At 45.2% G+C, this 12,871-nt stretch overlaps 1 protein-coding gene across 7 annotated transcripts in view; it reads right to left on the reverse strand.

Annotated features, from left to right (window-relative positions):
- Positions 1 to 12,871, reverse strand: part of ARNT2 (aryl hydrocarbon receptor nuclear translocator 2) — a 211,745-nt gene that overhangs the window by 116,349 nt on the left and 82,525 nt on the right. For all 7 annotated transcript variants that reach the window (XM_061595760.1, XM_061595761.1, XM_061595764.1 and 4 more), the window contains one exon: positions 469 to 580. In XM_061595760.1, coding sequence (XP_061451744.1) covers positions 469 to 580 — 112 coding nt within the window. The remainder of the gene's footprint in view (positions 1 to 468; positions 581 to 12,871) is intronic.

Below are 12,871 nucleotides of genomic sequence, written 5' to 3' on the forward strand. Positions count from 1 at the left end.
AAAACTACCCAATAGCTTCACATCCAAAAGTAGCCTCAAAACTGGTAACATCAGTATCTAGTAACTACTTCCCAACCCACCCAAAAATATTTTATGTCTCAAACCCAAAAAGCCAGAAAACTCCCTCCAGAGTTCTTCCGGAAGCGGTATATGTTATTTTACAAAGCACCATCTAATCTAGTCATTAAAAATACAGATAAACTCTGTATTAAAAACAAGTTAACATAAACATTTAAATATAAAGTGTTGTATCTAACTACATTCTACTCAGAGTAGACCTTAGAGACAACCCAAAATCAGCAATTTAAAGGAATTATATGTAATAAAACTGCAGGTTACAACTACATGCCTGGGTATCTAGCTCCATGCTGTTTGGGGGGGGATGGGAAGTTCCTCCCTCCCCTGCCTTAGATCTACATACAGAGAAGAAATTTTCAACTTTACTTCAAACACCTGAACTCAACTTACCCTGAGCGCCTCTTTCCTCCTCTAGCAGGCATGGATCCTGCCATTCTCACTTGTCCGGCTGCCATAGGTGCCACAGGCAATGTCACAGACCCAGGTATGTCTGACGCCATCTCTGCAAGGTAGGCCAAAAAGAAAGAACCAACTTAGCAAAATGGGTTTAATGTGGGGGGAGGGAGTCAAACACCTCATCCTGCAGCTACCCAGAGACCAAACCCAGCATTTCTGAATCAACAGTTTTAATGGGGGAAGGGAGTCAGAGGCATGGCTCATTTCTAAAATGCTCCTTGCCATCCAACCCCAGCAGTGCCACGATTACCCTTTACAAGCACTTCTGCTGTTTTAGGAAACCACTAAAATTGCAAAGTATAATAATAATAATAATAATAATAACAACAACAATAATAATAATAATTTATTGCGGTCACAGACCCATAGTATATACAGAATAAAAACGAAATTAAACTATAATGCAATGCAAAACACAATATAATCAAATAGAGCAGAAATAAAAATAGTGGCAAGTTGAGTAGTACCCAATATCTTACTAACTAGTAGTAATAGCTCTGCGTTTCTGTTGGACCACATATAAAAACTTTGCGACTTGGGTGGTAATCTCTTTATTTGAGCCAGATAAAAGATAAATTATCATGGATTCGGGAGACTTATGAGGGACACTTGCCATTAAGGGGTTTAGGAACTTACTGCGTGTCCAGGAATATAAAGGGCAGGGAAAAAGCATATGTTGGATAGTTTCAATATTACCCGCTCTGCAGGGACAGACACGTTGTTCATAGGGAAGGCCCAAGAACCTCCCTTCCAGAACTGCAGAGTGTAGAGAATTAAACCTAGCCTTAGAAAAGGCTAAGCGAAATTTGGGGACTGTAAGAAAATCCAAATAAGGGGCGAACTTACCACATTCGAATCTTAAATTCAAATGAAGGGGAGAACATATTTTGGAAGCCATGGCAATTGAAGTTTGAAAATCAATGTCCCTAAGTCAGGACCGGATAATGGATTTAGCAGAAACAGGAGAATGAGAAGATAGATATTCTCGAGAAAGGCCATTCCGTGCCAATTTCGTCTCCATTTTTCTGTTCCAAATAGAGAAAAAATTGTCGCTCCAAAGGAAGGATAAAAAACCAGAGGGGGAGGTCAAACGATAATTTGGCCCAGTAGTTAGCAGACATCAGCCAAGAGTGACACTCAATCGAGGTAAGCCCGCATTCTAATCTAAGGGCAGCCGAGGTAACACATCTTGGGACACCTAATAGTCGGCATAAAAAGGTGGAAAGCACCGCTTCAACTGAAGAGTTGAATGCATGGATCCAAATTGGGACACCGTATAAAAGTTGGGGGATGATCTTGGTTTTAAAGATCTGAATAAGTGCTGGAATGAATTGCCCTCCTTTGTAAAAGAAGTAACGAAGCAGACCCTTTATGGTATTCCTGGCACTCAGCACCACCGCCCTTATGTGGGTGGTCCAGTTCAGCGAGGAGTGAAAGGTAATACCAAGATATTTGTAATGGTCAACCTGTTCGATTTGGTGGCCATTAATAGTCCAAACAGGGGTGGTTATTCGTTTAGGAAACACTAGGATTTTTGTTTTAGCATAGTTAATAGTTAAAAGGTTCTCACTGCAATAGGCCATAAAAGCGTGGACAGTTCGCTTAAGACCCACCTTCGAGAAAGAAAGAAGGGCAGCAGCATCTGCACATAATCATAGGGGACAGCTTAGTGCAGCGATTTTAGGAGAATGATGGTCGTGAGAAAGACAGCGAGCGTTCAGGTCATTTAAATACAGGTTGAATAACAGGGGAGCTAGAATACATCCCTGTCTCACCCCAGTGTCTGTAGAGATAGAATTAGTTAAACCGCCTTCGCGTCCGCAGCGAACCCGCAAGGATGTATGTTGATGCAAGTTGTAGATCAAAAAAAGAAGCCTTTTATCAATGGAAGTTTTAGCTAGTTTGGTCCAAAGTTTATCCCGGGGGATAGAATCAAAAGCAGCTTTTAGGTCAACAAAAGCAACATATAAGCCGTTGCCCCTTTGACTTCTGTTTTTTTCTGCAAGGTGGTTCAGGAGAAGACAATGGTCAAGGACGGAACGTCCTCTCCTGAACCCTGCTTGCTCCCTTCCGAGAATATCATGTTCCTCCATCCAGGTAAGGAGTTTTACTTTCAGGTAAGAAGCATATAACTTACCTATTACAGATAATAAACTTATGGGCCTATAATTTGTGGGGTCCTCTCTATCCCCTTTTTTGAAAATGGGTATGATTATTGCTTCACGCCAAGCTGCAGGGAAATGACCAGTATCATTGAATCTAGTAAATAAGTGGGCCAATAGTGGAGCCCACCAATCTTGAAAGTTTTTTAATAGCTCTGGAGGCATATTATCTGAGCCAGGTGCTTTACCCATTTGTAGCCCAATTATCAAATCCCTTATTTCATTCTGAGAAACGGGTAACCATACCGGAAGCAACGAAGAGTCCGGGGGGAGAAAAGAAGATGGGGCATTGTGTCGAGTGTTCACGTACATAGCTGTAAAGTGCCGTTCCCAACTTTGAGGGGGAATATTGCATGGAGCAGAATGCGAAAACCTAAAGGCTTTAGAAATAATGGACCAGACATTTTTGGAGTTTTTGGACCTAGATGCTTGAATCAGGCTATTCCACTCCTCTTGGACTGCCAACCTCCTTTTGATGGCCAACGTTGATTTATATTTTCTTTTTATGGCATAGTAATCGGGAGGGAGATAGTTAAGATTTTGATGACGGTATTTTAGATAAACATTCCTTAACTGCTGTTTGAGGGACAAACATTCGCTGTCAAACCATTTTGGACTAGCACTCGTTATTGCTTTGGGACCAGAAAGCTTGGGAAGCAAAATAGTATTTAAATTCGAAATTAGGGAATCATAGTCACTAAATAGGGATTTTAAAGAGGAGGAATTCATTAAATGCGCTCGGTAAGACATGGCTTCGGGGGATGAGAGAAAAATTTCAATTCTGGAGGCTAGAAAGGGAGACCAAATAGACCGTTTATGGAAAAAGTAAGAGCGATTTACTGTGGTATTGTAATTAGAAGTTAAGCGCATCTTCTCTGATAGGTGACATAGGAAACTAAGGGGGAGATGATCACTATTTTGTCTATTGCCAATGGCGAATGCTGATGTTAAGTTAAGTAACTTAGAGGATATTATTGCGTAGTCGATTACACTGCTGCCATGATTGGATATGTACGTATATTCCGCACAGTCATCTATATGGTCGAGGTCATTTAGGATGGTCAGATTGTGACAACCTACTAGCCGAGCCAGGCAGATTCCCCCATAGTTAACCCTAGCGTCCTTCGATTTCCTATTTGGGACGGAGGCAAAACGGCCGCAGTCTTCACCGTGCCATAGTTTTGAGGTGAACAGAGAGATGTTATTTGACCCAATCCTAGCATTAAAATCTCCCATAATTATCATTTAGGCTTTGGGGTAGGTGGACTCAAGATCTAGTAAATAGTTATCTAGCTCTTCCCAAACCTGCTCTATAAGATTCCGCACAGATAAGGGAGGGATATATACATTAATACACAGTAAAGATGTTGCATTGAAATGCATAAGGACTGCCATCGCGGTGGATTTCAAGGGCTGAAGGGCTTTGAATTGGATAACCAAAGAGGTAGAGATCAATATCGCCAGACCCCCTTTTGGTCTGCCTTTCGTTGAGTCCGAAGGCATCGCTGGAACATGTATTGAGGAGTATCCATTCAGAAGAGGTTTATAAGTGGTCCAAGTCTCTTGCAGGAAAATTATGTCATGGTTGTTAAGATAGAAGATCCACTCTTGATCATTTTGCTTGGCATTCCAGCCAGCAATATTCCATGAAAGAAAATGAAGAGGGAAGTTGGCCAGAAGAGAGGACCCAGCGTTGCACACAAACAGTGGAGAGGTATCAGAGTCAGCTCGTGAAGCAGAACTTTCCACTGGCAGAAGTTGTCAGTTCAATTCTGCAATTTGATTTAGAGATCCGGAGACACTTGTAGGCGAGCCTAGTTCCTCAGGGTACAAAAATCTTACTTTATCCCAATCCTCACCTACCTGAATTGACCTATTTAGGGGGGAGGGACTGACACTCCTGGTACATCTGGAGGGAGTATTTGAAGAGCAATAAATGTCCCCCGCTGGTATTATTGTAGCAGGATTAACTAATGGAGCTGTAACAGGTACCGAAGACCTAAGACGTTGGATCAATTGATGTAACTTGTTAATAAGAGCCGCCCGCTCGATGTCAGGCAAATGAGAATAGAGCTCTGTGAGCTGCCGCTCCTCAGGTTCCATTTCCTGAATAAGGACAGACATCATTTGGGATTGGTCAGCCAGAGCAGAATGACTTTCTGACGCCCCAAAAGACTTCTGTAGGAGCATCTGGCGGGTGTTATTGGTTGGAGTTGCTGCAGATAAAGAAGTACTAGGTCATGTGGTCTGTATAAGGGGAGCTTCCAGCGGAGTAGGAGGGGCCACATTAGTGTAGTATCTTTGTACTGATAAGCCCCTTTTTCCCAAGATGTCTCTCACTCAGAAAATTTGGTTGGCCACAATACGTGAGTGGCAGGTAACAATCAAGCGCCACTCATGTGTGTTAGAAGGGAGGATCCTCATGGACCTGATGTAGTTCATCCGCTGTGGTGCCTGCAGAGATTGACCGAAGCAAGTGTCCAAAAATGGGATACTCAGGAACGAGGGTCGCCGCCCATTGCCTTTACAGTTGTATGAAATTACCAACTTATCAGGTTGTAAAACTAGATTCCAATGAGGCGAGTAGCGACCTTTGATAACAGTCAAAGAGACTAGGAGACTCCTCGGGGGTGGAAACTTTCTCTTCGCCTCCTCACTAGAGAGGTTGGGATCCCAAAGGGTAGATTTGGAGTCATGAAGTAGTTCTGACTTTGAGGGAGAACAATTTCCCATTTTGGACAAGCGGCACTGCTTTGAAGAGTTGCACGCCCTTTGGGGCTCCAACTGTTTAAATAGTGGTTTAAAGTTCATTTTGTTTAAATGGTTGGTCTTAGGATTCTTGATATTTTTAGATTTCTTGGCTTTCTTTGTATTGGGTGGTTGAACCCTGTTTCTTTTCTTATTCTTACGATTACCAGATCCGCTAGCATGGCCACTCAAATATTCAGAGGAGGAGGATGGTGATGCTGCAGGTTCATGCACTCCATAAATTGCAGACGGAGTGGACCTAAACGTCTGCACCAACGTTGTAAGTAATTGGTTGGTTTCTGAAATATATGCTTTGACAAGCTTTAATTCGTCAAGCAGTAAAGACTGCCATACCTGATCAGAACCAACCGGAGAAGAATCATCCTGTTCTTCCCTCCTGTCAGGAGGGGGCGTTATCTGTCCCTTAGATAGTTGGTATGAGTCAATAGTTAGAAATGCTGACGGGGTGGCATCGTTTACCGAGTTCAAAGAAAAATTAAAACCAGCGTCCTGGAGCTCCTCAGCAAGATTTTTGGAGGGTGGGAAGGTCTTATAGGATTTGACAGAGAGAGGATGATCTAAAGTCCATTCGTGAGAGTTAACAGTCGGTGGATTCACTTGATGTATTAAAGGAGACTGCAGCTCCGAGTGGAGTGGGTCACGTGAAGAAGGAAAGAATCTCGTGATTTTAGGTTGAGACGTACTTGTCACTACATCGCCCTCAGTGGGAATTCCCAACTCCTGGTAATTTCTCCTAGTCATTACCATTAGGCACAGCACTCAAAGTGGTTGTATAAAAAGTGAAAACACTTTCAGAATCCGGCAGGTTGTCTAAAGTCTCAAGCTGTGACTGCTATATGCAGAAGAAAACACGTCAGCTCCTTTCTGGATTTAAATTATTAGGCGGTGATATGTGGCAGTAGCTGTCTCTGTAAATACTTGAGTTTGAAACTTCTGGGCTTCTACAGCGGAACTTTTATGGGCTATAACAATCACAGGTAATTTATGGCAGCACCTCCCGCTTGTTGATAGCCAGAACGCCGAAGATAAAAGAGACCAGATGGTTTGAAGAAAGGGGTGTTATGAGATTAAATCAGGTTTCAATTTGGCATTCTTAACTCCTTGTCCGTAGTTCAACTGCTATAGCAGCTCCAAATAAAGGAATTTATAAGTTTTTTAAGCTAAAAGGTCGAGAGCATAGATAAGTACGTCTTACCGGAAACAAAGTTAACCGGAAGTCCTTGCAAAGTAAATCAAACATATTTAAAGTGACTATCTGAACTGTATCAACTGTCTTAATATTGTTGCTTCATCTCTGCTGAAGTAAGATCAGCACAGCACATGTCTTGTTTGTGATATTTGGGCTGACTGCAGGTGTTGCCACCACTCACCATACACTCAGAGACACGTTATCAAATTCTTCCAAGCTACACAGGAAGTGGATTGGACTGTGAAAGACCAACCCAAATTATGTTTGCATTTTTTACAAATTTGTAGGGCAATACAATATGTCAGAGAGGAGGTCAGGTCTCCTGCTCCCCTGGTGCATTCACTATAGCTGCCCAATTTCTCTGCTTTTTAAAGTTTGATAGAAACATCTGTTGGCTATAGGTACGTTCTTAAACCGCAAGGGTTTTTTTGCCTATTGGTGAATATTAGTATAAGTGCAGATAGGTTAGGAACATAGGGAACTGCTATATACTAAGTCAGACCAACGGTTCATCTAGCTCAGCACTGTCTACATTGACTGGACGTGGCTCTCCAGGGTTTCAGGCAGGAGTCTCTCTCAGCCCTACCAAGAGATGCCAGGGATTGAACTTCGGAACATCTGCATGCAAAGCAGATACTCTACTACTGAGCTATGGCCCTTCCCAAACTGGGATACAGAGAAGCAAACGGGAGCTTCTGCCACCATCTCCTGTTAACAAAGGAAAGCTGCCCATAGGGATGGAAAGACCTGTCAATTTTGGTTGTCGCAGTTTCTCATTTTTCCAATCTTAAATTCAGTTCTCCACATTCCTGCAGCAATCTGCGAATTTTCCTCATGAAGATTCTCCAGCATTTCAGTGCAAATTTCTCATAATAAACACATTTTTGTAGGCAGTTTTGACCAATGCACACATTTTTGCAAACAATTTCCCATCATACAATGCGTTTTTGTATGTTGTTTTTCACTCATATATTCATTTGAATGCCTACTTTCCACTAACTATGCATTTTTGTAAACATTGGTTGGAGAACTGCATCACAAAATTTGGACAAATGCAAATTTTGAAGGATGGCTGAGTTTCGGTTCTGATATTGTTTCAGAAAGTGTAAATTTGATAGATTCGGCTTGAAATGCAGTTATTTCTCACCCATCCCTATTCCTAACCATTCTCAGCACCCTTAAGAAACTACCAGAGCTTGGAAGTAACTAGTTACAAGTAACAAATTACTTGTAATTCATTACTTTTTTGAGTAACGAGTGGGTAATTCCTTTACATTTTGATTGTAATAGAACTAGGAGTAATTTTACTACTTTTGTGGAGTAATTGTAATGTTTCCAGAATTACTTTTGGGCATTACTTGAGGGGAGAACAGGGGAAGTCTTCTGCTCCTCTGATTTGTGGATGAAAATCATGTGCCTCAAACTGGGCTTCTGTGCAGTGTCGCTCTTCCCTCATGCTCTGTGGGTGGGTAGAAGGCGACAAGGGAGAAGGCGGAGAGTGAGACGAGGTGGAGTGGAGAAAACAATTATTTTTAAAAATGGATAGTGGTGGTGAAGAATGGAGTGGAGGGGAAAAGTATCTGGAGGTCAAGAACATGGATAAAGGAGAAGGAGGCAGCAGCAGAATGGAGATAAAGAACTGTGGAGGAGAAAGATGGTGTGTGTGTGAGAGAGAGAGAGAGAGAGAGTGTGTGTGTGTGTGTGAGAGAGAGAGAGAGAGAGAGAGAGAGAGAGAGACAGAGAGAGAGAGAGAGAGAGAGAGAGAGAGAATACTGTGTTTGCACTTGGCACACAAAGTGGCCTCCACCACCCTCTCTGGCTACTGTGCTGCATTTGCAGTATTTTAACTTTTTTGCATCTCAGGGGAAAATGTTTGCTTGAGTGAGTGTCCTTTAGTTGGTGGCAGGACAGGGTCTGGGAGGTGTTTATGTGTGAGAGATTATGCTGGCTGGCTGAGGGGGGGTTGCACCTGGTTTGACGTGCAAAGATCTGAGTAGTGGCCTCAGCCTCCTTCCCCACCACCCTTACCAGCAGAGAGACCACCATTGCTATCTTATGAATAAAAATAATTATTCTACTACCTCTGTATGTGTTTGTTTATTTTTAATGTTGTTTTAGGCTACTTAGATGTGCGGCAGCCAAGGCCAGCACCTTGTAGGCTTTTTTCAAAAGTAACTGAAATGTAATTGTAGTGATTACTTTGGAGGAAAAGTAAAGTAATCAGTTACTTTCAGAGCAATTGTAATTGTAACGGTAATTACTACTTTTTTGGGGCCATGTAACTGTAACTGTAATTTATTACTTTTTAAAAGTAATCTTCCAAGCTCTGGAAACTACAGTTCCCAGGATGCCTTGGGGGAAGCCATGACTGCTTAAAGTGGCATGACAGTGCTTTAAATATATGGGACAGATGTGGCCACGGTTTATTTATTTATTTATTCATTTATTTGTTAGATTTTTATACCGCCCGACTAGCATAGCTCTCTGGGCGGTGTACAGCAAAAATACAAAAATACAAATACATACAATAAAAACCCATAATAATACAACAAGAACACATATAAGAAAATGAAAAATCTAAAATCAGTTATAGCAGATTTTAAACTAGATTAGAATTAAAATTAAATTAAAATGCCTTAGAAAAGAGGAAGGTTTTAACTTGGCGCCAAAAAGATAGCAAAGTCGGCACCAAGCGCACCTCATCGGGGAGACTATTCCACAGTTCAGGGGCCACCACCAAGAAGGCCCTAGTTCTTGTTATCACCCTCCGAGCCTCTCTCTGAGTCGGGACTCGGAGGAGGGCCTTCGATGTAGAACATAGTGTACGGACAGGTTCATATCGGGAGAGGCATTCCAGCAGATATTGTGGTCCTGCACCGTGTAAGGCTTTTTAAGTCAAAACCAACACTTTGAATCTGGCCCAGAAGCATATTGGCAGCCAGTGCAAGCGAGCCAGAACAGGTGTTATGTGTTCAGACCGCTTGGTCTTCGTTATCAATCTGGCCGCCGCATTTTGCATGAGCTGCAGCTTCCGAACTGTCTTCAAAGGTAGTCCTACGTAGAGTGCATTGCAGTAATCCAATCGCGAGGTTACCAGAGCATGTACTACTGATGTTAGATCCTCCCTGGTCAGATAGGGACGTAGCTGGGCCACCAACCGAAGTTGGTAGAACGCATTCCGTGCCACCGAGGCTACTTGACTCTCAAGTGACAGGGAAGGATCTAAAACAACTCCCAGACTATGAACCTGTTCCTTTAGGGGGAGTGTAACCGCGTCCAGGACAGGGTGTATATCCACTATCTGGTCAGAGAAACCACCCACCAGCAGCATTTCAGTCTTGTCAGGATTGAGCCTCAGTTTGTTAGTTCCCATCCAATCCATTATTGCAGCCAGGCAACGGTTCAGCACACTGACAGCCTCACCTGAAGAGGATGAAAAGGAGAAATAGAGCTGCGTGTCATCAGCGTACTGATGGCAACGCACTCCAAATCTCCTGATGACCGCACCCAACGGCTTCATATAGATGTTAAAAAGCATGGGGGACAGAACTGACCCCTGCGGGACTCCACATTGGAGAGCCCATGGTGTCGAGCAACGCTCCCCAAGCACTACCTTCTGGAGACGACCCACCAGGTAGGAGCGGAACCACTGCCAAGCAGTACCTCCAACTCCCAGCTCCGCGAGCCTCTCCAAAAGGATACCATGGTCGATGGTATCAAAAGCCGCTGAGAGATCAAGGAGAATCAGCAGAGTTACACTCCCTCCATCCCTCTCCCGACATAGGTCATCATACAGGGCGACCAAGGCTGTCTCAGTGCCGAAACCGGGCCTAAAACCCGATTGAAATGGATCTAGATAATCGGTTTCATCCAATAGTGCCTGGAGCTGGCCAGCAACCACTCGTTCCAGGATCTTGCCCAGAAATGGAACATTCGCCACTGGTCTGTAGCTGTTGAAATTTTCTGGGTCCAAGGAAGGTTTTTTTCAGAAGCGGTCTCACTGCTGCCTCTTTCAGGCAGCCAGGAACCACTCCCTCTCGTAAAGAGGCATTTATCACTTCCCTGGCCCAGTCAGCTGTTCCATCCCTGCTAGATTTTATTAGCCAAGAGGGGCAAGGATCTAGTACCGAAGTGGTAGCACGCACCTGTCCAAGCACCTTGTCCACGTCCTCGAGCTGAACCAACTGAAACTCATCCAATAAAACATGACAAGACTGAGCTCTGGACACCTCATTAGGATCAGCTGCTATAAACTGAGAGTCTAAGTCCCGGCGGATGCATAAGATCTCATTCTGGAAGTGTCCAGCAAACTCATTGCAACGGGCCACCGATGACCCTACCATGTCCTGAGGGCCGGAATGGAGCAACCCTCGGACAACTCTAAAAAGCTCCGTTGGATGGGAAAGAGATGACCTAATAGTGGCAGCAAAATGTTGTTTCTTCGCCACCCTCACCGCTCCTAAATACAGCTTGGTAGAAGCACTTACCAGCGCATGATTGCATCCGTCAGGAGTTCGTCTCCACCTTCGCTCTAGCCGTCTCCTATCTTGTTTCATCGCTCTCAGCTCTGGGGTGTACCATGGAGCTGTATGAGCTCTACACAGGAGAGGGTGCGCAGGAGCGATCGTGTCAACAGCCCGGGTCATTTCTGCATTCCAGAGTTCGACCAGAGCTTCGACAGGAGCGTCAGTCTTATCAGCCGGAAAATCCCCCAGAGCCCTTTGAAAACCTTCAGGATTCATTTGTCTCCGGGGGCGGACCACTTTAATAGGTCCCCCACCCTTGCAGAGGGGAAAAGCCGCTGTGAGTCTAAACTTCAGCAAGTGGTGATCTGTCCATGACAACGGGAGAGATGTAAAACTCCCCACATCCAGATCACCATCTCCCTGTCCAGTGGCAAAAACAAGATCTAGAGTATGCCCCGACACATGTGCTGGGCCACTAACATATTGGGCCAGCCCCATGGTTGTCATGGATGCCATGAAGTCCTGAGCCGCCCCGGATAAAGTAGCCTCAGCATGGATGTTGACATCCCCCAGAACCAGTAGTCTGGGGGATCTCAGCAATACCTCAGAGACCACTTCCGTCAGCTCAGTTAGGGAAGCCGTTGGGCAGCAAGGTGGGCGGTACACCAACAAGATTCCCAGTCTGTCCCTCTGACCCAACACAAGGTGCAAACACTCCAGACCAGTAACTGCATGGACATGGTGCTTGATGAGTGAGATGAAACTCTTATAGACCACAGTGACCCCACCTCCCCGACCCTCAGATCTACCATGGTGCTGAACCAAGTACCCCGGTGGGCAAAGCTGGGAAAGACTAACTCCTCCCTGTTCACCCACCCAGGTCTCGGTTATACATGCCAGATCGGCCGCCTCATCCACAATCAAATCATGGACGAGGGAGGTTTTATTATGGACCGATCTGGCATTTAACAGCAGCAGCTGGAGATCCGAGAGTTGGCTGAGAGGACAACCAACAACCCTGCGGATGTGAGAAGAACCGGAACAAGGCACAGCCACTACATGTCTGGTCCGTGTTCCCCTTACCTGGCACGTCCTTCGCACAGCGCCATACCTCCCTCTGCCCGTCACTACACTAATTGGGGCTCCTTCAAGTCCCCCCGATTGATGAAAAAGCCTCTTTCCCAGGCACATAATAAAAACTTATATACAGACACACACACGCACTCACTCCAATCACATATACACACCAACCTTCATTCAAAACCCACCGACCAAACCCACCAACACAGTCCCACACTTGATATCGCTGGCCGAAGAGGGGGCGTCGTGACACGTCACCGATGTCACTGACCGAAAGGGCACGTCATGCCATGCAGCCGATGTCGTAAATCACAGAAAGACATGCCGTGTCAGGCCCACTGCGCCGTATCCCGCCGCCACTGTCACGAACCGAAAAAGGGGCACCCCACCGAGCCGCTGACACCGCTGCGCCACATCACACCGCCGACACCGCGGGCCGAAAAGGGCACGCCGCCCGCGCCGCGGCCAAAACGGGCGCGTCTCGTCGTGTCACCGATGCCACAGCCAACAGTGGGCGCGTCACACCCTGCCGCCGATGTCGCAGGCCGGAGGGCGCGCCGCACCCCGTCGGTCGCCCCACAGCCGAAACGGGCGCGTCTCGTCACATCACCGATGCCACAGCCGACAGTGGGCGTGTCACACCCTACTGCCGATGTTGCAGGCCGGAGGGC

The sequence above is a fragment of the Rhineura floridana genome, chromosome 14, assembly GCF_030035675.1.
Source record: "Rhineura floridana isolate rRhiFlo1 chromosome 14, rRhiFlo1.hap2, whole genome shotgun sequence".
NCBI lineage: Eukaryota > Metazoa > Chordata > Lepidosauria > Squamata > Rhineuridae > Rhineura > Rhineura floridana.